The sequence below is a fragment of the Scyliorhinus canicula genome, chromosome 13 (assembly GCF_902713615.1).
Source record: "Scyliorhinus canicula chromosome 13, sScyCan1.1, whole genome shotgun sequence".
Taxonomy (NCBI): Eukaryota; Metazoa; Chordata; class Chondrichthyes; order Carcharhiniformes; family Scyliorhinidae; genus Scyliorhinus; species Scyliorhinus canicula.
In genome coordinates, this window is record NC_052158.1 from 97217379 (window position 1) to 97244514 (window position 27136).

General features: G+C 43.3%; 1 protein-coding gene across 6 annotated transcripts in view; it reads right to left on the reverse strand.

Moving 5' to 3' along the window:
* The window catches only part of si (sucrase-isomaltase (alpha-glucosidase)), a 200304-nt gene that overhangs the window by 42959 nt on the left and 130209 nt on the right, over positions 1 to 27136 (reverse strand). For all 6 annotated transcript variants that reach the window (XR_005462898.1, XR_005462899.1, XR_005462901.1 and 3 more), the window contains 11 exons: positions 24195 to 24349; positions 21810 to 21978; positions 13549 to 13645; positions 10741 to 10853; positions 8491 to 8616; positions 7746 to 7877; positions 7536 to 7646; positions 7275 to 7337; positions 6826 to 6942; positions 6651 to 6735; positions 4489 to 4627 (listed from right to left, as the gene is read on the reverse strand). Coding sequence is in view for 2 of the 6 variants with exons in the window: in XM_038816696.1 (XP_038672624.1) it covers positions 4489 to 4627; positions 6651 to 6735; positions 6826 to 6942; positions 7275 to 7337; positions 7536 to 7646; positions 7746 to 7877; positions 8491 to 8616; positions 10741 to 10853; positions 13549 to 13645; positions 21810 to 21978; positions 24195 to 24349 (1307 nt within the window). In the remaining 4 variants the exon portion in view is untranslated. The remainder of the gene's footprint in view (positions 1 to 4488; positions 4628 to 6650; positions 6736 to 6825; positions 6943 to 7274; positions 7338 to 7535; positions 7647 to 7745; positions 7878 to 8490; positions 8617 to 10740; positions 10854 to 13548; positions 13646 to 21809; positions 21979 to 24194; positions 24350 to 27136) is intronic.

Genomic DNA, 27136 nt, shown 5'->3' on the forward strand with positions numbered 1-27136 from the left:
CACAGTTGTTGCTCTCAACTTCATTTGGCTGAAGAATGCCGACCTTGGAGGGTCTCAGTGGTACCTGAACCCCGACCATTCTCACCCCCAACCCGAGGGTTTGATGACAGGGCATTTGAGTGCATGTTTTCGACCAGTGTTCAACCACACTGGGGACCTCAATGATTCGCCTCATCATGATCTTGAATGAGTTGAGTAATAAAAGACTTTACAGTCATTGTTGTGCACTGCTGTCCACATTAATGTGACATCTCTAATGTAAACATTGGTGTAAGCATTGGAGTAAAATGCTTGGGGAAAATGCTACCAGCTATTTTGCTGCAAATCAGATAACAAGGGAAACAAAACCAAACAAACTAAGGGACAAATTAAAGGGATCCTGCCTTAAATAATAAGCAAATCACAAATGCAACTTAGAATATCAAACCAAGAAGTTATTAAGCACGTTGACAAGGCACTCAGCTGTTAGTGGCCACCTGGCACAGAAGGCATCAACAGTGACGGTGGACTCTATGTGCTCCTTTTCCAGGGACACCAGGCTGTGAATGTAGCCACAGTAGAGGGGTAGACATTTGGGTTGGATGCCCCCCGCAGTCATCTGCTGCCTGGGACCTATCTATGGCGACTTTGGCCAGGCCCAGGAGCAGGTTCACGAGGTGGCCCACCTCCTTCCCCTCTCCCCTCCGCACTTAGTAGGAGCCAATGGCATTAAATGGTTAATCACTTGGTTTCAATCAGTGGCACACTCGTATGTTGCTTTGTTGACTTAATTGACTCATCAAGGAAGAATCAGGGAATTGATCAGGCAATTGACTTCCTCGTGTGGCAGGCAATTTCATGTGAAGAAAGCAATCCTCATTATCGAGGGCGTTCCCTATCTCACAAGGGCTGCAGATTAAACAATCCAACCATCTGTACCTGTCTTCTACCCTGACACTAACCACTGACAATCAAACGTCAGTAACCAGTGGGCTTGACCTTCCATGCAGCTTATCCCCTTTGTCCTCACACTGGTGTTTGAGTGTGGGGTTCAAGTCTCACAGCAGGCATCCTCCCCCCACTGAGTGAGCCATCAGGCCTCTTGAGCCAGGGAAGCACATCTTTCCTGAGTCCCCCCACTCTGCCCTTGCAGCTAAGCCTCTCCAGGGATCACACTCAAGAACTTCACAGTCGTTTCCAGTTCTGACCCTTTGTAATCACCTCCTCCCAACCATATTCCAGCTCCTACTCTCAAAGGGCACTCCGTTAGTGACGATATCACCATAAGCCCAACAAGGGGGATACTGGAAGCTTTGCCTGCATGCCAGCAGCCAGACCTCTTTAAACCAAGGGGTATCCCAACATGAAGGGAAGGCAACCCGAGAAGGCAATACCAAACCCTACCCCCACCCCCCCTCACTGGCCCCGATTTGTACTTTTTTGGGTCTCCTGCACCCTCTCCATTTCTCCCTTTGCGACTGGCTCCAAGAAGGGGAAGGTGACCTAAGCTCACCTCTGATATGCCCTTCAGAGATGAGGTCCCCAGGTTCAGGTTTTCATAAAGCTGCTGTAAATTGCGCCCGCCATTCAGTGACGAATATTCAGTGAGGGAGGGTGTCCCAGAGGGAGTGCTCACTCAAGACATATGAATGTATTATAATAAGGTTCCCGGGTTCCTCTGGCTTTTTTCACGTTACTGCGCCAGCGAGCGGCATTGAAAATCAGAAATCCCGATCTCGCCGAAGAGATGTGCGTTTTCCGATTATCTCAGTGCATCCATGCCATCAAATCCACGTATGGCTAAAATGGACTCAAAATCGCCCCTATATGTGATCATTAGGACTTATAAGTGGGGAAATGAGTGGGGAATAAGGTGAAAACAGGAAGCGCACACAAATACATACAGCGGAATTCTCCTTCAGTGCGATCCTCTGGTCCACCGGCAGCACACCCATGCCCACGGATTTCCCGATGGCATGGGGTTGCCACAATGGGAAACTCCATTGGCTGGCTGCGGGAATGGAGAATCCCACCCATGTTGCCAATTTTCCATGACTTTGCGCACAGGGCGACGCAAGTTCTTTGTAATTTTTAAGTCATATATATTGTTCTGATCATTTTCTTTTCATTCTTTCATGGGGTGTGGGCATTACTGACAAAGCCAGCATTTGCTGCTAATTGCAGTTGAGAACTGTTAAGTCAATTACATTGCTGGAATTACTTGTAGACCAGACCAGGCAAGAATGGCAGATTTCCCTCCCTAAAGGGCATTAGTGAGCAGACAGGTTTTTACGAAAATCAATAGTCATTTCATGATTACAATGACTGAGACTCGCTTTTCAATTTCAGATTTTAAAATATTAATTAATTGATTTTAAATGCCATTAGTGGTCATAGTGGGATTTGAACTCCCAATCCAGGGCATTAGCCGGAGGATCATTTGTCCTCAAGATCAATTGCCCCACCATCTCCCAATATACCACGATGCCCCCAAATATACAATGCTTCAATTTGATATTATTATTCATAGATAAATAGCAAGACATACCACAATTATTGGAGTAGTGTTGGTTAGATCATTTTGCCCCAAAACGCCTTTACAGCTGATTGTGCTCGGGGTTTGCAGGATCTGTAGGAAAGCATCTCTTTGCTAAGGGCCGCAAAGTACATTTTCCATAGAGGACATTTATAATGACAAAATTGAACAGATGTACAACCAGGTGTAAATCTTGAAAATATCTTACGAATAGATGTGCAAAAGAAAATTTACCAGGAATGAATGTATAACATTCAGTGTTAAACTTTCTTACTGCCACATGTGACAGCTTTAGCCTTCGAAAGGTGCATATTGTTGCCCTCAATAGTGAATCATTCACCTTCAACCTGCACATTGACAGCTTCTATTCACTAGTCCTTTCTATTCACTAGTCCCTTACATTAAAACACCTTGGAGCTACTTTTCTGGGTATGCAATAGTGACAGGTTTCTCATGTTGTACCATTACAAAACTAGAAGTATACAGTGTCGATAACAAGGATTAGCACAAAAGTCAGAAAATTACCCCAGGAGCATGTGCTCAGAACCAAGACTTTTCCACTCAACTTTCACTTTGGAACTTGGATTATAAAGAAATCAAAACTCACTTTGAGCACTTGCCTGGTCTCTTCTCTTAAGGCCCAGCAGTCAAATCAGTCGCAATATAACCCTGGAGGGATTAGATTTAGAACTCAAAGGTTCCACTAATTTAGAAGAAAACGCCAATCTTATTTACATGTTCAAGGTGGTTGTTATGTAAAATAAACTGATGTTGGGGTTAAGACTTACTTTGAGGTTCCAAAGTAAAAAAGCATTTAATTTTGCAGCCCAAGTGATCCTCCTATTGATGAACACAAAATGCCATCTTTCATATAAATCCTCAGATTACACATTGACAAAACATTGCTTCTCACCAGGAGGGTCTAAAGTGACTGCTAGAAGGAGAACCGTGCGCTTAAGTAAAGCATGCCACACAGCTGCTCTTGCTGTTACGTGATCACACACCATCTATTTCACAAAACCATATTGATTTTTCTTGTCTCTGCAGTTCATTTAGACCATTGACCTTCAAGTTTGCAAGTTTGCTGTTTATGAACAATTGCCCTGAATTTCCTCTTGACTTTTTCTCGCTGTGGTACCGTAACTTCATGGAAAGTACAGTGGAAACACCATTTGCATAGTGAATGATGAAGCAATGCGAATGGTAGAAATGTGCGGCCTTTAAATATTGTTCCAACATATGTATATAAATGCATCGATTTTGTTACTGTTCTAACTGGCCCGGATCCTATTGGCTGGGGATGATTGGTTACCCCATGTTACTTGAGGAATATGAGCTCTTCCAATGTGAGGATACCGACTCAAAAACAGCTTCTTCCCCACTGTCACCAGACTCCTAAATGACCCTCTTATGGACTGACCTCATTAACACTACACCCTGTATACTTCATCCGATGCCAGTGCTTATGTAGTTCCATTGTATATCTTGTGTTGCCCTATTATGTATTTTCTTTTATTCCCTTTTCTTCCCATGTACATAATGATCTGTTGAGCTGCTCGCAGAAAAATACTTTTCACTGTACCTCGGTACACGTAACAATAAACAAATCCAATCCAATCCAATTCAAGGGGGGTGGGGTAATCATTTGCAGTGCAGCTGTAAAAATAGAGGTGGCCAGTGTGATATGAGCTAGAGAGGGAACCAACAGTGAACTACTGGCCCTGTGTACATATTCTTGAAAATAAAGTTACTTTCTGTTTGACTCGACAAACTCCGTGCTGGATTCCTCATGGCCCTCACAAAGGTTATCAAACTTTTTGCATTGATTTTCTTCATTTAATTCTGCAATTTAGATCTTTATTATCCTCTCTCCATTTGTTAAAATCAGCTTGGCTACACGTATCTTCATTGATTTCCGATCAAGTAACATTTTAAAATCCCAAGTTATTTCAAGATAATCGTCTACAACTTACTGTAGTGTTGGTTTTGTTTGTGACCATCCATAAAGGTTATGCACATCATAGTGCCTGACTGGAGTTCCATCTGCTAGAAGCTGTTCACTCTCCATACATAGCGTTTTGTGTTGCAACCCCATATGACTTGATTCAAGAGCTTAGAAATGAGAATGCATCACGTGATGAAACAGATAGTAACAGAATGAAATAGGTAAAATGATTAATCAAATCCTTCTATGTTTGGAATTATTGCATGATCGATTTCAGGTAACCAAGACTTATTATCTGTAACTTTTTAAAATATATTTAGAGTACCCAATCCATTTTTTCCAATTAAGGGGCAATTTAGCACAGCCAATCCATCTACCCTGTACATCTTTGTTCGTGGGTGTGAAATCCATGCAGACACGGGGAGACTGTGCAAACTCCACACGGACAGTGACCCAGAGCCGGGATCGAACCTGGGAGCTCGGCGCCGTGAGTCAGCAGTGCTAATCACTGCGCCACCATGCTACCCTTAATATCTGTAACTTTTAATTTCAAATGTTTAAAAAAATTGTACTTTTAATTTTTTTGATGATGAAACTTAATTAAAATTTTTAGATGAAATGTTGTGCTGGCTTTGTGCCAGACACACTAACCCCCGCACCCACATTCCCACCAGACACTTCCTTTGCTTTATCTTCCACACTTGAAGACAATCCCAATATGTTATCAGCACTTCTTCAAGAAATCACTAAAATCTTTTTTAAAGAAAACACCAACAGAGCCTGCAGGAAATTGTTGCAATTCATTCAACTCGGCTGGTTCAAAACTTTGGGGCTGAGTAAGATTTGTATAGAAGTGTTCTCCGCCTTTACTTCCTACCAATGATGCTTGGCTCATCACTACCCCTCAGCAGGGCAAGGAATTAAATATTTTATGAACCCATACTTTCAAATAAGATAGAACAAATAACATGGACGGATTGAGAGTGAAGGTTGTTAACAGGCTTGTTACTGGCACACTTCAAGTGCCTATCAGCAAAACGAAAAAGTGGAGGCAATTTTACACATGAATCCCTATTTACATAGTGAGGGAACCGAACACCTGAGGCATCCACAGTCTCTCACATGAGGGAAAGCCAGTTACCAAGGGAAGAACTCATGAAAAGTGGCAGTAGCTTTGATGTTTACTGACCCCAACATGAAGATATTACCCCTCCTTCAATGTTGTTTTGGGAAGTCTTGTGAAGCAGTGGGAAACATCCCTGCTTCTGAACCAATACCCCAACTCATCTGTTGGGGCGAGGGGGAGGGGGGGGTTCCTCAAGCCCCTGCGTACCCCACCACATACTGGTAGGGCACACCCAGGCCCTTGGCACCTTGGCACTCACAGCCTAACACCCTGGCAGTCCCCTGCCAGCCTGGCATCTGGGAACCCTGACAATGCCAAGATGCCCGGGTGGAACCAGCCATGCCAGGGCACCCGCCTACCCAGAGGCCAACCACCTGGGGGCTTCCGATCATCTGGTGCTTTTTCGCTTGGTCCCTAGCTGGGGTCTCCTCGGCGAGGCCGATAGATGCCGGGTGGCTGTTTGATTCGGTGGCAGCATAGCTCAGTGAACTATTAAGTTCTATTAACTATGCGAGTCTAGGTCCTGCCCATTGTGAGAACATGAGATTCGGGAGGCATAATGACCTTCGGGATTCTCAGGAGCGTCCTCTCCTGGATTCTACCGACTGCGTCCTGCCCAAATTCCCATGGGATGTGGCTGGTAAATTGCACCCTTGGGGAAGCAGACAAAAGTCTGCCTTAGTGCATCACTAGGTGCGGTAAGAAGATTTGAATTAATTTTGATTTAGCCGACAAATGACCATGTCCAGTGAGTAACGCTGAAGCTGAGTACTATTCGCTGAATATACCTTTGGGAAAAATTTACAAATTATTCTGTGACAACTACAAATTAGGTAACAATGTGTGATTCACTACTTTGATATATTTTAGAACAAACTATGAACCGTTTTTTGAAATTCGCGAGGGAGATTCAGTATACAGAGAGTTACATTAAATACAGATGAGCTGTTTCAGTTTAAATGACAGAGCAGCCTACACACGAATCGATTTCCAAACTCAAGTGACTCTTTGCATTCTCTTTGAGCGGCACATTTGAAGAATTAATTAATTGGAAATGTCCTAACCTGGCATATAAGGTGGCTTGTTCAGTTTGATATCATAACAACCATTAACAGATCCATGGACAAAGCTTGCTGGTTCATTCATGTCCTGTAAAGAAATAAGGGAAAGTGTCTTTGCTGTTAATTGAAACTTAGTATTGCTGTTTAATGAGACAGAAAATTAACAGTGAAAACTCACAATCCAAAGTCCATCAAACGTCAACCTTTTACTATAATATTCTTTTATTGCTGTATGCCACCATTCTGCTGTTTCTTTGCGGAAGAAGTCTGGGAAAGCAGCATAAGATCGATAATGCTGCAACAACATGAAACAACAGTTTTAACAAAAAGAAGACAAAGCTTCTTAAATACATACTTTAAAATTAAGTCAAGACATTGGTTCTTTCTTTCTAATTTTCTCTTGCATGTTAATTAAATTCCTCTGCTTCCATGTTTGTTTTATGTTTATTATGTCCACACTGAAGTTAAAAATGATTTCAACTTAAGGTTTTTTTCATCAGGGCAAACACCAATGGCAGGTCATTCGGCTTCAGATAAGTGTTAAATTAATATATTTTAGTTGCGGGGTGATTTTGTTTGACAGACAGAATTAAATCATATACGTAATTTTTTAAAAATCAAGCTTACCTCCACTTGATAATCCCAGTCTTTTGATGTATTAACTGTTACATTTGGGAAATCTGGCCATACCTGTAATGGGTATTCAGAAAATTAAAAGTTTATTACTGCATTATGCATTTTGTAGATGTTATGATGCACAAATAATTCTGTTTGTGTTGTGAAATTAGAAGCAATAAAATTGTTTTCATTACAAAAGGAACTAAAATCACTTCAGAACATTGCTGCATTTTAAATATCTCACAAAAATGCTTTTAAAAAACTGATTACCTTCCCCCACACAATATCAGAACTTCCATTCCATTTAATGAAGACATCATTATTGACTCCAGTTGTAAAGGCTTTGTAAGATTTGGTTTCATTTCCTGAAATAGCTGGGTCCTGCATAGTTTAAAAATGTATAAAATTCATAGTTCCAAATTAGATTATTGATGTGTAATTCAAGTCTGCTTTTCTTCAAAGAGTACGCTAGAAGCTTACCAAAATGACAATAGTTCTCATCCCTTCGTTTCTCATTTTATTAAACAAATGTGGCAAATCCTGGAAGTCGTCAACATCAAGTGTAAAGTCCAACTGCCGCTCCATGTAATCAATGTCAACATATTGCACATCCTTCAAATAAAGTTATATTTTAATACATAGAATACATTAATATTTCAGTTCAACATTACATAGGCTGCTGATGAGGATATCAGCTACCAGATTAGACTAATACCTATATAGTGCAATAACTAGTTGGCACACCTGATTTACATTGACAGCTGTACCTCTGCATGTCACACTGAGCTCAGAGACAAAGACTGGGTGGGAAGACATGTATTTGGCTCAGTGCAGAATCTTACTCCAGAGGCAGGCTAAATTATAACTAAAAAAAGAGATTAAAAATAGTCAGAAATAAAGGATATATGGAGTTCCTCAGAGAACCAATGGCTGTGCACTGGGCAGTGTTAATACCACATTGAAGTCATTATGTGATCATTCATTTGAGGTGCTGTCATTTCAGTTGGCCATGCTGTTAAGAGACAGACATGTATGCTGCCATTTTACATAAATGCATATCTGAAACTAATTTCCATTGATGCAAGTTGGTGTATAATAGTAGCAAAGTGCTTTTTTACATCAGTTATTCTTTACTCCATACATCAAAAAAATCATATTCTCGCCAGATTATCAGATTGATAATATATTAATGCAATACTTGCACATAAGAATATAACAAACATACATATGGAATTTCAGCATTCCTCATATCAGTGTACAGATCCTCAATTTCGCTGGTATTCGTATATCCATATCGACATAACTGAAATCCCAGGGCCCAATACGGTGGCATGACTGGACGGCCAATAAGCTAGAAAGAGTACAAGAAAAGCCAATGCTTTGGATTTGTGTTTAAAGCTGACAAGGTGCCTTTTAAACCAAAAACAGAAAATGCTGTAAAATCTCAGCAGGTCTGATAGCATCTGTGGAGAGAGAACAGAGGTAACACTTCCAGTCTGGGTGCCTCTTCGTCAAAACCCTTTAACACAATTTGTCCTCTGTGCAGCATTAATCATATATTTGTACTTTGTTAGTTTACAAAGGAACACAAGAATTAGGAGGAGGAGTGGGCCATGTGGCCACTCAAGCCTGCTGTGACATTGAATAAGATCATGGCTGATCTGATTAGCCCCTTAACGCCAACTTCCTGTCTGCACATCTTACCCTGAAATGGAATATTACGTTCTATCATGTTATGATCACTGGTTTTTTAAAATAAATTTAGAGTACCCAATTATTTTTTCCAATTAAGGGGCAATTTAACGTGGCCAATCCACCTAACCTGCACATCTTTTGGTTTGTGGGGGCGAAACCCACGCAGACACGGGGAGAATGTGCAAACTCCCCACAGACAGTGACCCAGGGCCGGGATTCGAACCCAGGTCCTCAGCTCCGTAGGCAGCAATGCTAACCACTGCACCACCGTGCTGCCCTGTTATGATTACTGTTGCCTATAACACTGATTCCATTACTGTGAGACCATTAATTAATCCTGTCTCATTGCACATTAGCAGATCTAAAATAACCTGCTCTCTGGTTGACACTAGAATGTAATACTTTAAGAAATTGTCCTGAATATGCTCTATGAACTCATCATCCAAGCTACCTTTGCTAATCTGATTCATCCAATCCATAAAAAGATTAAAATCACCCACGATTATTTCACTACCCTTCTTACAAAATCCCATTATTTTTTCTTCTTTACTCTGTCCTATCTTGTAACTTTCGTTACAGAGCCTATGAATTACTCCTACAAGTGATTTCTTAACTTTGTTAGTCTTACCTCTACCCAAATTAATTCTGCATCTTGATCTTTTGAAAAAAGGTCCTCTCTCACTGTTATTCTAATACCATCCTTAATCACTATTGTACTAATACCATCCTCAATTAACAGAGCTGCCCCACCATTTACTAGTTTCTTGTCCTTCTGAAATTTAAAATACCATTGAATGCTTATCTTCCAGCCATGCTGACCTTCCAAGCAAATCTCTGAAATGGCTATCAGATCATGCGTAACACAAAGTGCATGGATCAGAAGTACTAATTAATGAATGGTTCAAATGTTTTATCATTGTAACTGCCTGTTGCAGTAATATCAATCTTGTAGGATCTTCCAAGAGTATGTGCAGAGATTTGAGAGTTTTTCTGCAGACATGTGCTTCTAAACGGTGCCTGGGCTATTTGGGGTTTGCTTATTGGACAATTAACTGTTGGCTGAAACTAGATGTAGAACTATTTCTTCCGGTTAAGCTGAAACTAGGTGTGGAAATTTTCCTCTGATTCAGCCTCAGGAAAACCATATTTTGGCACTGGGCCATTGTTCACAATACCTCTATACACATTGCTTGAATGACAGAATCTACCTATCCCCACCTCTAGGAAATAAGATAATAAGCATTGCATGGAGTAGGAAATTGAAATTCGTCCGCACACCATTTTGTGTGCATAGGCTAATAAGATTGTATCAACACTTTTCTACATTAATGTTGTGAGGTTACAACAGGGAGGAAATTACCCAGCAGTTTATGCACATCTGGAGACCCGATGGGAAGGTTCAGAGAACACAGAGCAGGGATTGGCAGGATTGTGGTTGTTGATTTTTTAAAAATTCTATCAAGATTTGTTTACCAAACTGTAATTTTGTGTCCAGCTGGAAGTGTGAGTGATTCCGTTCGCATTATCATTACTTTCCCAATATTCTGCTGAGATCTTAGAGTTTCTACAGGAATGAGAAGTTCATTAAGGTTGATTTGAGTTTGTGCTTTTGCAAAATTTATCGCAGGTGAAAATTGCATGACTTGCCTTGAAAATTAATCCTCAATCATCATCCAATTAACTTCAATTGAGAACTCTCCCTTTCGTAGCATACTAATACTTTGTTTAGTAGCAATCCTGAAATTATTTCAAACCAGTCCATTTAGGCATCGGTACTTACTGATGTATATTGTTCAACAACATTTTCTGGGTTTGGACCAAGAACCATATAAAAGTCCAGGATTCCTCCAATAGTGCGGTATGTCAGAGAAGGTGTTGGTTGAAGTGTTACATCTGGAGGTTAAAAATATCACAGACATGATAAAACAAACACTGATAATTAAGTTCAATATCCCAGATCACTAAGTGTTGTCATTACACAGGTTTTCACCTCAAATGCATGAAAGAACCATTTCCTTGGTATGGACCATTGATTCATTGTTGCGATTTCTGCGGACCACAATGTACAAAAGTAATTTTAAACGTTATTTTTTCCATAGATTACGGCTGACGAGAGTCAATCTAATATATCAGTGGGTATTAAAAGCACAGCTATCTCTAATAGTTTATGATGCACACTTACATTGTGGATTATATTACACAAGGATGTTTGTGAAGCAAATTACATTGCAAGTAATGTAACATCGATTATGGCACAGACTTGGTACACATAATTGTATTTCCCTCCCCACAGACCACCTGCAGTACTCTCATGGACCAGCCAATAGTCCATGGGCCACAGGTTTAGGAACCACTGATTTAAGATAAATTCAGATTTTAATCTTTTATCTTCTCGTTATCATTAGTTGCAGCTTCCTGAAAGAATTCTTTAGATTTCATATCAGTTTGCAACAAATATCTTTGATATTTAATATTGTTTACACTGATACCTATAAAAATCAGAATTTCAAATATTAAGGCATAATCACAACCAGCAAGGCAAATATAGCCCTTGAGGTCACAAGATTGAATAACGAAGGTGAGATAAGTTGATCTTTCGTTCATCATAGAATCCCTACAGTGCAGAAGACGGCCATTCGGCCCATTGAGTCTGCACCGACCCTTGGAAAGAACACCCTATGTAGGCCCATGCCCCCACCCTAGCCCCATAACCCAGTAGTCCCATCTGTCCTTTTGGATACTAAGGGGCAATTTAACATGGCCAATCCACCTAACCTGCACACCTTTGAACTGTGGGAGAAAACTGGAGCACCCGGAGGAAACTCATGCAGACACAGGGAGAAAGTGAAAACTCCACACAGACAGTCACCTGAGGCAGGAATTGAACCAGGGTCCCTGGCTCTATGAGACAACAGTGCTAACCACTGTACCACCTTTACTTCTTAATATGTTGATTAATTTATTATCTTTGCTGTTATATATTTCAGGTACAAAACTTAAATGACTAAAATGTGCTTAATCCTTTGAATATTGCCAATCCTTCGTGACTTGCAAAACCCTTGTGTGTTATTGACAAGCTAAAAAAAATTAAAATACGCTTTGGAATATTAAAGATTACCATTTAAAATGTGTGAAACTCAAAAGTTTCACTAATATTCTTACAACATGCAACATTTCCCCAAATGTAAAGTTCTAAGATGCTTTGTAAGAGCATTATAAAACAAAAATATTACAGTGAGCCACATAGGAATATATTAGATCAATGACCAAAAGCTTGGTCAATGAGGTAGGATTTAAAGAGTGTGTTATAGGAGGAAAGTGAGGTAGAGAGGAGGTGTGATATAAGAAAGATCTTGGAGCCTGGACAACTGATAGGATGCAGCCACCAATAGTGAAACGATTAAAATCGGGATGTACAAAAGACCAAGACATTTTGGAGGGTTGTGGGGCTGGAAGAGATTACTGAGATAGGGAGGAGCAAGGACCTGGAGGTCTTTGGAAACAGAGATCCGAATTTTTAAATTATGATGCTTCTTGATTGGGAGCCAAGGTAGCTCAACGGGCCCAGAGATGGTAAAGGAACAGGACTTGCTTCGAGTTAAGGCACAGGCAGCAGAATTTTGGATGGCCCAAGTTTACAAAGCATAGAAAGTGGGAGCCATTCAGGAACGTACTGGAATGATCAATGAATGAAAATGAAAATTGCTTATTGTCACAAGTAGGCTTCAAATTAAGCTACTGTGAAAAGCCCCTAGTCACCACATTCCAGCACCTGTTCGGGGAGGCTGGTACAGGAAGTTTATAGATAATGACGGCATGGGTTTCAGCAGCAGATAAGCTGAGGCAGAGATGAAGTTGGACGATGTGCCAGGGTGGAAATAGGCTGTCTTAACGATTGCGTACATAGGAGGTGGAAAGTTCATCTCAGGACTAAATGTGGCGCCAAACAGATGTCTTAATCTCGGACTTTTGACAGAGCGAGTGATGGATTCAATAACTAGTGAATAGAGTCCCGTGCGGGGGCTGGAAAAATTGGCGTCAGTCTTCCCAATATTGAGTTGGAGGAAAATTCTGCTCATACAGTACTGGATATCAGATTAGCAGTCTGATAATTTATCCACAGTTGAAGAGTTGAGAAAGGTGGTAGTGAGGTAGAGCTGGGTGTCATCAGCATTAATCTGGAAACCAATGCTGCAATTTCAGATGTTGTTGTCGAGGGGCAGCATGTAGATGAGAAGTAGGATGAGGGCATAGATTGATCGTTGGGGGCACCAGAGTTAATGGTGCAGAAGGAGGAAGAGTAACCGTTGCAAGTGAGTTTTCTGGTTGGAATTGGAGAGTTAAAGCAGTTGCACCCAGTTGGACGATAGTGAAGATGTGTTGAAGGAGGATGGCTTAGTCAACTGTCAAACTCTGCAGAAAGACTAAGAAGATGGAGAAGGAAAAGTTTACCGTTGTCACAGTTATGTAGGTCACTCTAAAATTTGACCAACATTTTATGATATGGTTCTTTGCATTTTGATGCCAAAAAAGGTTCAACAGTTGCAATATGATATTTTTAAAAGAGTGCAGAAACATTTTAACTTACCCATTGCATTACTGTTCAACAGTAGTACACCATGGGCATTGAAATCATTTTCAAGACCCATATAAAAAGGTTGGCTCCCATAGCAGTTCATTTTATCCTGTGAATATAGATCAAACTGAAGGTTAGAAGAACATTGTTTACATAGCCACTGGTTAGAACATAGAGCCAGCCATAAACACTTTTTTAAAATTCAAGTCAATGGCCTACAACTTCAAACAAGCAGAGATTGTTTCTTGGGTGCTAGCAGCCTAATCAAGCCCCTAATATGCAAGAGTGAAAACAGGCACTCATTTCTGCCTGAAAGTGTACCACTCACCATACTGGTGAAGGGATATTCAGGGCTCATGACTATATGCAAATATTGTTGGTTCGCCCTAAGCCATCCACATCAGCTGCATGCCATAAAACCAGACACTGGGACCACCTATGACCAAAAGGTTTGCGTTTTCATTTTTTTTTACGTAAACGAATGCGGGAGGAGTCGGACTGAAAATTAAAAAGGACGAGATCATGAGCTGCTGCTCAATTGTGACACCTCTCCAAATCAGCTCTGTTCCCCACCAATCCAGTTTCTGAACCGCCGAACACTGACCTTTGACCCTCCCCTGGACTTCTCACTCCCAAATTCTGATATCCCAATTCTGCTCAACTCTCACCTCTGCACCCTGCAAGCTCTGTGCACCCCAAAATGACAAAAATAATTTTTTATTAGGTCCCTTCATATAATTTGGATGAAGCTTATTAAAACATTAACTGATGTTCCATTTTAGAGCCATAAAAAACCTTCAGTGCAGAAGGCTATTTGTCCCATCGAGTCTGCAAAAATCCTCTGAAAAGTCCACCCCCTGCCCTATCCCCGTAAATCCACCCAACCTGCAGATCTTAGGACACTAAGGGACAATTTTATCATGGCCAGTCCCCGTAACCTGCATATGGGTGGCACGGTAGCATTGTGGTTAGCTTTATTGCTTCACAATGCCATGGTCCCAAGTTTGATTCCCGACTTGGGTCACTGTGCAGAGTCTGCACATTCACCCCGTGTCTGTGTGGGTTTCCTCTCTCAAGTCTCGAAAGATGTGCTGTTAGGTAATTTGGACATTCTGAACCTCTGTGTACCTGAGCAGGGGCCGGAGTGTGGCGACAAAGGGCTTTTCTCGGTGACTTCATTGCAGTGTTAATGTAAGCCTATTTGTGACAATAAAGATTCTTATTATTATTATTCTCTCTTTGGTGTGGGTGAAAAGCGGAGCACCTGGAGCAAATCCAAGTAGACACAGGGAGAACATGCAACTCGGCACAGACAATTACCGAGCTGAACCCATGTCTTTGGTGCTGTGAGACAGCAGTGCAAACCAGTGTTTCGCTGTGCTGCCACTGATACTGAGCAAATTGCTGTACATTTCAAACCCCATGTGCTTTATTTTGGATTTCCATCATTCATGATTTGATCAATCTGTCTCATTAATTATCAGTGTAATTTTGAAATATGTAGAATTCTATATTTAAAATTCAGTGCAGTGTAAATTGAGTGTTTCCTCACATCAGAGACAATCAACGGCATCTATCAATGTATCACAGACAAAGCTTCTTTCAGTGTTGATAGAGTATTGATAGTTTTAGGTGCTAATTGAATGCAATTGGCTGAGAGGTAACATTTTTAAAAGTGTCTTGACTGTGGGAATCCAGACATTGTTTCAGACAATGTTTCACATGATGAAATCAGCCATTGTATTCCAGTGTATTCAGCAATAAGAATGCATCAACTAATCAGTCATAGCAAGGTCTCCGGGCCGAGCTGTGGAGCGAAAAACATTTCCAGTAATTTTCCTAAGATTGCGCACACAGACACCAAGTTAATCTTGATGGGCACCAGTCTTAAGTAATGTCCCCTGGTTGATTAATAAATCATCCTCTAATAACAGACATCCATTTGAACGAACCGGGAGGTCTCAGCTGAGAATTAGAAACCAATGAGAGTAAATGAGGGATTAAACCAGAGATAAGAATTCCCTGAAAAGTAGGACCTCGTGGTCAACGTCTTGTTCCTGAATTCCTGCATTTCTGAATTCTTGAATCATCTATCTGTTTGTTTTTAAAGTGATTTCTTTATACTTTTACGTTTTATGCTTTTTGCCATGGGTTCGACCCTTTTATGTATCGTTTGATATTTCATTTCTAAGTTTTGATTCAGTTCTTAACCAAGTGTATCCAAGTGAATAATTAGCAAGAAAATATTATTTTGATACCTCCAATCAATTGGACTATCGACTTTTATTAGAAGGTAAAATAAGAGCCCCAACCAGTGTACATAGACATTCTTCATACAGTAACTATTTTATTTCTAATAATGATATTTATTTTCTCACATAAAGGTTTACTCATTACATTATATTTATGCTAATCAGCTATTTGCCCTTTGTTCACTGGTAGAAAACTCAATTCAGTTGAAGTTTTTTTTCTAGTAGTCACGGGATATTATAATTGTCAGTAGAGAGAAGCAAAGTGCAATGAGCGTGAGATTCTATTCGCTTATCATTCCATCTGAGAATCTATAGACCAATCACATGCTTAATGCCCACACTGATCGTAATAGCTCATCCCTCACTATACTCCTGCAACCGGAGAAGAATTTAGATGGCTGCCACTTAAAACAGGAAAATTACTCACATTCTCAGAGGGACATTTCCAATAACACCAAACCTAGAATCGTTTCTGATGTTCCCATGAGTGTGTGGGGGTGGGAGTGAAGTTGATGGTTCCTAATGTCAATGAATTCCTGGTCTGAGATTAGATGCAGCATTTCTGCTGCAGTACATCATCAACTCAGTCGCTGCCATCTCTCAAATTGTGTACAAACGAAATCCATGGTCATCACATAAACTTTATTCTCATTTCTGTTGAAATCTACTTCCCTTCCATTTCCCTAAAAATTTCAGCATTATTTTGAATCCATTTTGTAGGACTGATAACATTGATTTTTTGTTTCCTCTCTGCTCGACAAACATCATTTGTCATTTTATCCCATTTTAAAATATCCTCAAAGCAGTCACCTTAGACATAGATGCTGGAAGAGTATAACATAAAATCTCTGTTTTTGGAATACAATGGGTTACGGGGATAGGGTGGAAGTGAGGGCTTAAGTGGGTCGGTGCAGACTCGATGGGCCGAATGACCTCCTTCTGCACTATGTGTTCTATGTTCTATGTATGTAATGTGCAAAAACTTTACTTCCCATCAACAACCGTACATTCATCTTCACATTGTGATTGTGGGGGGTAATTTTGAGCCCATGTTAGCCGACGGCGTAAATGGTGACGCAGGCACAAATTCTCGCGGGAGTTGGGAAACGGGATTCCCGCTGGTGATGTAATGAGGTTCTTGCCCAGAAGGGAAATTTTAATAAATTTAAATATCACTACAGGGCTTCCCTGCAATATATTCCCCCTTCACCGAATAAATAAATAATCTTTATTGCCACAAGTGGGCTGACATTAACACTGCAATGAAGTTACTGTGAAGAGCCTCTAGTCGCCACATTCCGACACCTGTTTGGGTACATAGAACATAGAACATTACAGCGCAGTACAGGCCCTTCAGTCCTCGATGTTGCGCCGTCCTGTGAATCCCCTCTAAAGTCCCTCTACACTATTCCCTTATCGTCCATATGCCTATCCAATGACCATTTGAATGCGTTTAGTGTTGGCGAGTCCACTACTGTTGCAGGCAGGGCATTCCATGCCCTAACTACTCTCTGAGTAAAGAACCTGCCTCTGACATCGGTCCTATATCTATCTCCCCTCAATTTAAAGCTATGTCCCCTCGTGCTGGACATCACCATCCAAGGAAAAAGGCTCTCAATGTCCACCCTATCTAATCCTCTGATCATCTCGTATGCCTCAATTAAGTCACCTCTTAACTTTCTCTCAAACGAAAACAGCCTCAAGTCCTTCAGCCTTTCCTCATAAGATCTTCCCTCCGTACTAGGCAACATCCTTGTAAATCTCCTCTGTACCCTTTCCAATGCTTCCACATCCTTCCTATAATGTGGCGACCAGAACTGCATGCAATATTCCAAATGCGGCCGCACCCGAGTTTTGTACAACTGCAACATGACCTCATGGCTCCGAAACTCAATTCCTCTACCAATAAAAGCTAATACACCGTACGCCTTCTTAACAACCCTCTCAACCTGGGTGGCAACTTTTAGGGATCTATGGACATGGACACCGAGATCTCTCTGCTCGTCTTAGACGTCTACCAAGAATCTTACCATTAGCCCAGTACTCTGTCTTCCTTTTATTCCTTCCAAAATGAATCACCTCACACTTTTTTGCATTAAACTCCATTTGCCACCTGTCAGCCCAGCTCTGCAGCTTATCTATGTCCCTCTGTAACTTGTAACATCCTTCTGCACTGTCCACAACTCCACCGGCTTTAGTATCATCTGCAAATTTACTCACACATCCTTCTACGTCCTCCTCCAGGTCACAAACAGCAGCGGCCCCAAAACAGATCCTTGTGGTACACCACTAGTAACTGGACACTAGTTAGAACATTTTCCATCAACCACCACCCTTTGTCTTCTATCAGCTATCCAATTTCTGATCCAAACTGCAAAATCACCCTGAATCCCACAGAGGGAGAATTCAGAATTCTCAGCTGGTACGGAAATTGAACCCATGCTGCTGGCCTTGTTCTGCAAACCGGCTGTCTAGCCCACTGAGCTAAACCAGTTGTGGCAGCAAGTTTTAATAGTCTTAAAAAACATGAAGCCGTCGAGGGGAACCTGCCGGGGCATCTAGGTACGTATAGCCCCTGGGGGAGTGTGGCATTACCTGGCATTGACAACCTGGCACTGATAACCTGGCAGTGTCAACCTGTGCCAGGGTGATATTTCAGAGGTGAGTTCTCTGAGTGGAGAGGGGGGTGGGGAATTTATATCTATTACAGAGAGGGCATCCTTTAAAGATGGTACCTCAATCTCTATCAAACAGGCATTGTGTGTCCAACCCCGCCAGGGTGACAGTGAAAACCAGGCCTTCAGATTTCTTTTGCACAGACTGCAATAAAATCTGGAAAGAACACTCGGCTGTGCAGTTGGAGAGCTACGCGACGATCTTCCCACATCTGCCAGCACTCTGTGCACTGAGGTGAAGTTTCCACCCGGTGTATATGTATGAAATCAACTTCTGTGCTGCCCTTGGGTATGGCTGATAAAAGACATATGGAGCTGGATTTTCCAGTCCCCCAGCCACCTGTTTCTCAGCAGTGCACCGTTTGCTGGTGGCAGGATTTTTGTATCGCCCCGGGAAGCTCAACGAGCCCCCTGACGCCCTATCCCGAGGTATATGTACCAGCGCACAAGCGGACTGACTCCGGACCCTACACGCCGATCTCTGCCATCCAGGGATCACCCGGTTCTTTCACTTCATAAAGGCCCGCAATCTTCCCTACTCCATTGAAGAGGTCAGAGCTATCACTAGAGACTGCCAGGTCTGCGCGGAGTGCAAACCGTATTTCTACCGGCCATACCGGGCGCACCTAGTGAAGGCCTCCCATCTCTTTGAACGCCTCAGCATGGATTTCAAAGGTCCCCTTCCCTCCACCGACCGAAACACGTATTTCCTTAACGTGGTCGACGAATACTCCAGATTCCCCTTCGTCTTCCCATGTCCCGATATGACGCCTGCCACCATCATCAAAGCACTCATCACCATCTTCGCTCTGTTCGGTTTCCCCGCCTACATCCACAGTGATCGGGGATCCTCATTTATGAGCGATGAGCTGCGCCAGTACTTGCTCAGCAAGGGCATCGCCTCAAGCAGGACAACCAGCTACCACCTCCAGGGAAATGGGAAGGTGGAGCGGGAGAATGGGACGGTCTGGAAGGCTGTCCAGCTGGCCCTATGGTCCAAGAATCTCCCGGTCTCCCGCTGGCAGGAGGTCCTCCCTGACGCCCTTCACTCCATTCGGTCGCTACTTTACACAGCGACTAATGAAAGCCCCCATGAACGTCTCCTTGCCTTACCCAGGAAGTCCATCTTCGGGGTTTCGCTCCCAATGTGGCTGGCAGCTCCAGGACCCATTTTGCTCCACAACCACATGTGGCTCCACAAGGCAGACCTGTTGTTCAAGAGGGTACAGCAACTCCACGCAAACCCGCAGTACGCCTACGTGGCATACCCCTGCAGCCGCCAAGTCTCCCTCAGGGACCTGGCACCAGCTGGGTCCCCACTCCCCCCCTCTGCCCCGGCGCCATACCTTCCTCCCCCCAGCGCATCTCACCACAGGCCCTGCTCCAGGACGATCTGTCCTTCCCTTGGTCCCACCCAGGGATGAACATGAGGTCGACATGCTCCCGGAGTCATCGGCGACCGAACCGATGCCTACATTGCCACCGGGACTGCGGCGCTCACAACAGAGGATTTAGGCACCCAATCATCTTAATTTATGAACTTTCCCAAAATGTTAGCCTATGCATGTAAATAGTCTTGCACCACCCCCGCTGGACTCTTTTTTAATGGGGGATGAATGTGGTAGTTGTGGTGAATGTGATTCACACTATATATAGTTGCCAATATCACTCCATGTATATATGTTTGTTATCTACCCATTGTAAGTGCAGTTGCACTATCCGACCACCAGGGGGAGTCGCTCTGGGAGTACGCGAGAGTTTGTACTGGGCTCCTCCCTTGGCTCCACCCAGGACTCCTACCCCTGGGACCGATGTATAAAGATCAGTGCCTTAGAGCCAGCCTGCCATTTCACCTGAAGTTCAACGACGAATAGGTTGGCTCTATTGTAGGTGTATTAAAGCCTCTGTTCAGATCCAACTACACGTGTTCGCTGAATTGATGGTTCCATCAGTAGTCACCACTGTAGTATATATATCACATGAGGTGTAATACAGTAAGGCTCCTGTACTACAGTTGTGGGGATAGATCCCTGCATGTTGGGTCCGCCCAGTAGGCAGATTATAAATGTTTGTGCTCATTTCGGCAGCATCTGCGGGAGGCTATGCATCTCTGCTTAATATAGCCTTGATGTGGAGATGCCGGCGTTGGACTGGGGTGAGCACAGTAAGAAGTCTTACAACACCAGGTTAAAGTCCAACAGGTTTGTTTCAAACACGAGCTTTCGGAGCACGGCTCCTTCTTCAGGTGAAGAAGGAGCCGTGCTCCGAAAGCTCGTGTTTGAAACAAACCTGTTGGACTTTAACCTGGTGTTGTAAGACTTCTTACTGTAATATAGCCTTGATTACACTCTACTCTCGTCTCGTCGTAATTGATCGTGCATCAGGCACTAAGGTGCAATTTAGCATGGCCAATCCACCTCACCCAAAAGATTTTACACTGTGGAAGGAAACCTGAGACCCTGGAGGAAACCCCCACCGACACATGGAGAATGTGCAAACTCCACACAGTCGCCCAAGATCGGATTTAAACCCAGGTCTCTGGCGCTGTGAGGCAGCAGTGCTAACCACTGTGCCACTGTGTCGCCCCAAGAGATGTTATTTGCAGAAGAATAAATCTATGAATATACAAATCACTTCTTAAAATAGTTTTTTTTTACTGTGCGCCTGACAAATTTCTGGGTTTACTCTTGGCAAGATATGCAGATGAGCAATTAACTCATTCATATGACATTTCATGTCTACTATTTCCGGGGCAATGTTAACCTCATTAAAACAGACAGGTCAAGCATTTTTGGGCCTGTGTCTTCATGGCTTGGATGGCCCTTGTTTAAACTGATTGGGTGACAACAGAAGATGGTGGAATTTAGCCAAATTGTTCATCCGTTAACAGTAATTTCTAGGTTCCTGTGATGGAGATATATTTGAGAATGCAAATAAACAGCTGTTTATTTTAATCAACAGTGCTCTGTCTTTTAGCCAAGGGTACAGAGATCAAAGCTGAGATCATTAATCTGGCATAAACAACATTTGGTCAGCTATTTCTATATGAACCTGCTGCATCCACCGCCAAACGGAGGAACATTCAATTATTTGCTTCATAATTTTGCAGGCAACGGTCCTGGAAAGGCGAGATAAAGGGTTACAGTAAATCACAGCTCTGTGATTTATGTGTGAATGGGCTCTGTTGTTCTTCACAATAAAACTTCAAGCAATTGTAATCACTTTGACTTACAACACTGAAGCCCAGCTTTGATGTGCAGCCAGAGTAATTCAATTTTTCACAGCACTTGATGTTAGTAATAAAACACAATAAACCACAGCTGAAGAAACAGGTTTATAAACTTACACCAGGTGGCTGATCCTTGGCAAACATTCCCCAAGTCTGCCCGTTCATTTTGTGTTTGAAACTTTGGTGCTCAGTTTCTCCAAAACCATAAATGTATTGTGAAGGGAGCTGGGTTGAAATCTGTATGAATTGATCAGTAAACGTGAAGCCAGGCACTTGAGAATTCCAACTGTTACAAAGTAAACAAAACACAATTCTTAGCATTTTAGATTGAAGTTAACCAGCGGCACTATTAAAATTAGACAAGATTCTAATCTGGCGTTGACTACTATTATCAGGGGCAAGTATGAAAGAGTTCACACAAAGGACAGGGGGTGGGATTCTCCGCTGGCGTGCTTCTCCGTTTTGCCGGCCTGTGGCGGACCCTCCGAGACCTTCGGGGAACAGGACTTCCTGTCTGACTGTGTCCAAAAGTCCGGCCAGGTCGGCATATCATGGGACTGCCTCCTCGATGGCATGGCTGCCAGTTTTGTGGAGTTTACCCTGCAGGTTTAAGTACTGCGCTCCCTTGGTAGCGGGAGGCTGGCGAGCATGGTCCCGGTGAATCATTTGCAGCTCGAAGCTCTTGGGGCTTCATTAAACAAACTAGTTAATATTTGATACCAGTGATGGCCTCACCAGATTGAACGTTGGGTAGCCCGCGGCAGCCCCGCACACTTAGAAACTTTTCCGTTAAATCGCACCCTTAAAATTATTTTAATTACTGGGGAGCTGCACTCGCTGTCCAGACCAGCTCCTCAGTGATCAGGCCACCATTTTGAAAAGCTACCCACATCTCCAAGTCGGCTTGTGGGTCCCCTACACCTTCACCCACAGGCACTGACACTCACATGTGCATTACCTCACACCTTCGCCAAATGATGACACCCCACTATGGGGTGGCTAAGGGATCCGCTTATCCACACCCCCTTTCGGGCACCCTCCCCTTTCAGGACCCCCGCCCTTCATTCCCCCCCCCTCCAAACTTCCGGAGTCCCCTTCATACCCACCCTGCATCTCCTTCACCTTTCATATCCCCCTCAACCCTCCTTTAATATGCATGACCCCCCCTCAGGCCCTGACCCTTGGCAGACACTGCCACCATGACAGTGCTCCTGCCGACATTGTAGAGCCACCAGGGCTCCTTGGCAATGCCAGGGTAGCAGTGCCAATGTGCCAGCCTGACAGTACCTAGGTGTCTGCAATCAAGGGGGAGGGCCAGAGGGCCACCCTGGCTGTCCCTAACCACTCAGTGGCTTCCAATGGTCCAGGAGATCCCCAGTTGCCATTATTCCAAATCCACATTTGTGAGGATCAGCACTGATCAGCGCCCAGCTGAGGTCTCTCTGGGGATGCTGGGATCCCGACAGATCCCGGGTCAGCATGCCTAAGGCAGGTTTTAAACCTAGTTAGGTGTGCGAAGCTTGGTCCCGCCCATTGTGTCTGGAATCATGATTGTGACACCCTGTGAGACCTGGGTAGATCTCATGATGTGTATGGCTGTCGGGAAGACCACAGGCGGCCTTTCCCGGAATCTACCGACTGCGTCGCACTCTCATTCTGCGCAATGCAGTTGGCGTAGATCATGCCTTTATCTTTATCCTTTAATGTAATAAAGTGTCCCAAAAACCTCACTGGAACTTTATAAAGCAAATGTTACACTAAGCCACTAAACAAAATGTTTGGGAAGATGGCCCAAAGCTTCGTCAAAGAGGTAAATGTTCTGGAATCCCTTGAAGGAGGAATGAGAGGTAGATGAGGCGGAGAAGTTTGGGGAAAGAAATGCACAGCATTGGCACGGCCAGCATTCATAAAACAATTAAAATCGGGGATGCTAAATAGGTCAGAATTAGAGCAGCACAGGTATCTCAAAGATTTGCGGGAGAAGAGCAAATGGAAGGTAGTATTTCTAAAATTAATTAGTTAATTATTTGAATAGCTGCCAAAATTTGAACAAAAACAACTTCTCTGGGAAGGCAAAAACAAATTATTCAGTTGTGACATTGTAAAATAATGAAGACCTTTTTTGGCTGAACTGAAACTTTCAGATCGTTTCTCTTGATACATCTTCATTTTATGACAAAAGTTTATGTTAGAAGTCTCACGGAAACCAATTTTTTTGTAAACATAATACTATAATATTGAGTTCAGTAGCTCAAAATTTAAAAGAAAATCAATTGATTCAGTAAAGCCAGAGTTAACCGTTGTGAATTTAGTTCACTGCTTTGTTAATTCTGACTAATTTTATTGGGAGGATCATCCACGATGACCATGCTCCATAGAGTTCTTGTGCTGCATTGATCACTTGTTTCTCATTACCATTTATCAGCCTTTGTGTAAGAGAATATGAAAGTTATCTGTACTGACTGTAAAATAGAAAATACAATCCAAAAATCCTATACTCACATGATGGCACCAGTACTCTTTCTTCTGACCTGGATCCCAAATGGGCAATTGGTAAATGTAACCTCATAAAGCCTCGTAGAACCGTCACCTGGCTTTGAGCTGGGAATGTTTAATTGGATAGGAACTTCAAATCTTTTTGTCCGTGGATCAGAAATCTGGAGGACGATAGAGTTTTGGCTTTAATATTATTAAATATGAACAATTAACAGACATCAGCTTAGAAAAAACCCGGTGTCATCAGGTGGAGAGAGAAGGAATTTATAGCAGTGCTGGTCATCATTCTTCCCTTAAGTAATATCAAAACATAAAAATAGATTGGCCATTTATTTAATTTATTATATGTGGAATCTTGCGGTGCGGAAATGGACTTTACTTTTTTATTTGTTTTCAGGCCATAGACAGCACAAGGAAAACTATATATATTTGGTCTGGGAAGGTGGATGTTCTCCATGGATTGTTGGAGTCATCATAATGGTGGTGCACCCTGGATGGTGTTAAAAATGGAGGCTTAAGATCCAAATTTATTGATAATAAAGGAACAGTGATTAATGTCCAAGTCATAACGGTGCATGACTTGGTGGGGAATTAGGTGGTGAGGCTGCTTCCATGACATCGCTGCTCTTATACTTCTTTTGAAAAATATTTTTATTGGGATTTTTTTACATTTAATAACAAGATTATACGCAAGAGACAGAGCCATTGGCAAGAACACAAAATAAAAAAACCCAAGCAATTGGGCAGCATGGTGGCATAGTGGTTAGCATTGCTGCCTCACAGCTCCAGGGACTGGGGATCAATTCCGGCCTTGGGTGACTGTCTGTGCAGAGTCTGCACGTTCTTCCCGTGTCTGCGTGGGTTTCCTCCGGGTACTCCGCTTTCCTCCCACAGTCCAAAGATGTGCAGGTTAGGTGGATTAGCCATGTTAAATTGCCCCTTAGTGTCCAAAAGGTTAGGCAGGGTTACAGGGATAGTGTGGAGGCGTGGCCTTAGGTTGGGTGATTTTCCAGGGGCCAGTGCAGACTCGTTGGGCCAAATGGCCTTCTTCTGCACTGTAACATCTATGATTCTACGAACAGCAATTTCATAAACATCTGTAAAACAGGCTGTCGCTTTCCCTTGCTCGCATTTTCTTTTACATTCATATTTTATTATATTGTATTACATAGAACATAGAACAGTACAGCACAGAACAGGCCCTTCGGCCCTCAATGTTGTGCCGAGCCATGATCACCCTACTCAAACCCACATATCCACCCTATACCCGTAACCCAACAACCCCCCCCCCCCTTAACCTTACTTTTATTAGGACACTACGGGCAATTTAGCATGGCCAATCCACCTAACCCGCACATCTTTGGACTGTTATATAATTTGTATTATTATATAATATTATTATTATTTACAATCATGCCAGAACTCTACTGTATTTATATTTACAATCATTGTGATGGTTGGGGCGGCCGGGGGGGGGGGGGGGGGGGGGGGGGGGGGGAGAGAGAGTTCTGTTCCTCCGTTGTATTTCCGATGGAGGTTCGGATGGTCTGCCTTTTCAGTTTGCCATGCGTGGGAGGGATCTGTGTCCCCTCCTGTGAGTGGCCTTCCTTCCTGCCTCTCATCTGCTGTATGCAGCTCCCTTTCATCCCAGCAGTACTCCCTGCGACACCACATGACCTCCCTCCCCCTGTTTCTAACCCCCCTTCCTATCTGCATTCCCCCCTCCCCCCAGCTGGTTGTTGATCACAAACAGGTCCTCAAAGAGGTTTGCAAATTGCTTCTATGTATTGTGGAATCTCTCTTCGGATTATCTGATTGAGAATTTTATCATCTCTTGTCTCAGGAACGCAACCAGATGTGAGAGACACTCCAGCCTCGCAGAAGTCTCCACCTAGAAATCAGTGAGGTGAAGGCCAGGGCGTCTGCCCCCTTCCCTGTCCAGAGCTCTGGATGCTCTAACACCCTGAGGACCACCACGGATGGGCTCATCTTCATCTTGACCCCAACAACCCTGGACATTGCCTCAAAAACGGTCATCCAGAACTCAGAGTCTGGGGCAGGACCAGAAGATGTGGGTGTGGTTGGTAGGGCCCCCTGAAACCACTCGCACTTATCATCTGCCTCCAGGAAGAACCCGCTCATGCGTATGCCCTGTGCACCAACTTGAGCTGCACCAAACATAGCTTGGCGCAAGAGGAGGTGGAGTTGATCCTGTGTGGTGCCTCGTTCCAGAATCCTCCCCTATCTCCATGCCCAGCTTCTCCCCCTTTTCTGTCTGGTTTCATCCAGTGGGATCCTTAACTTTTCTATGAGTTGCCTATAAATGTCGCCACATTTGTTGTCCCTTAGCCAGTCCAGCCCACCAAGTGTCGAAAAGTGTGTGTCGGGACTCTGGAGGAACATTTTTGTCTTCCGGCAGAGAAAGTCATACAGTTAAAGGTATCTGAACTCATTCCCTTTTGGGAGTTGGAGCTTCCCCGTGAATTCCCCCAGGGCCGCCAGTCTACTGTTCTTGTACATGTTGTTTATCCCAATGGCCCTCTGTTCTCCCCCCACGTCCCAAATGTGGTGCCGATCTTCATCGGTGTGAACCTATGGTTGTTGCAGATGGGGGTCTCTTGACATAATATAATAATAGTATAATAATCGCTTATTGTCACAAGTAGCTTCAATGAAGTTACTGTGAAAAGCCCCGAGTCGCAACATTCCGGCGCCTGTTCGGGGAGGCTGGTACAGGAATTGAACCCGCGCTGCTGCCTTGCTCTGCATTACAAGCCAGCTGTTTAGCCCACTGTGCTAAACCAGACCCTAACATAGACATACTACCAAGTGTGACCTGGTTCCAGGTCTTCAGTGTGGCCAGTACTACCGGGCTCCTGGAGTGTGTGCATCGGGGCGGCGGGGGGAGGGGGGTGGGGGGGGGGGGGGGGGGTGGAGGGAGGAGTGTT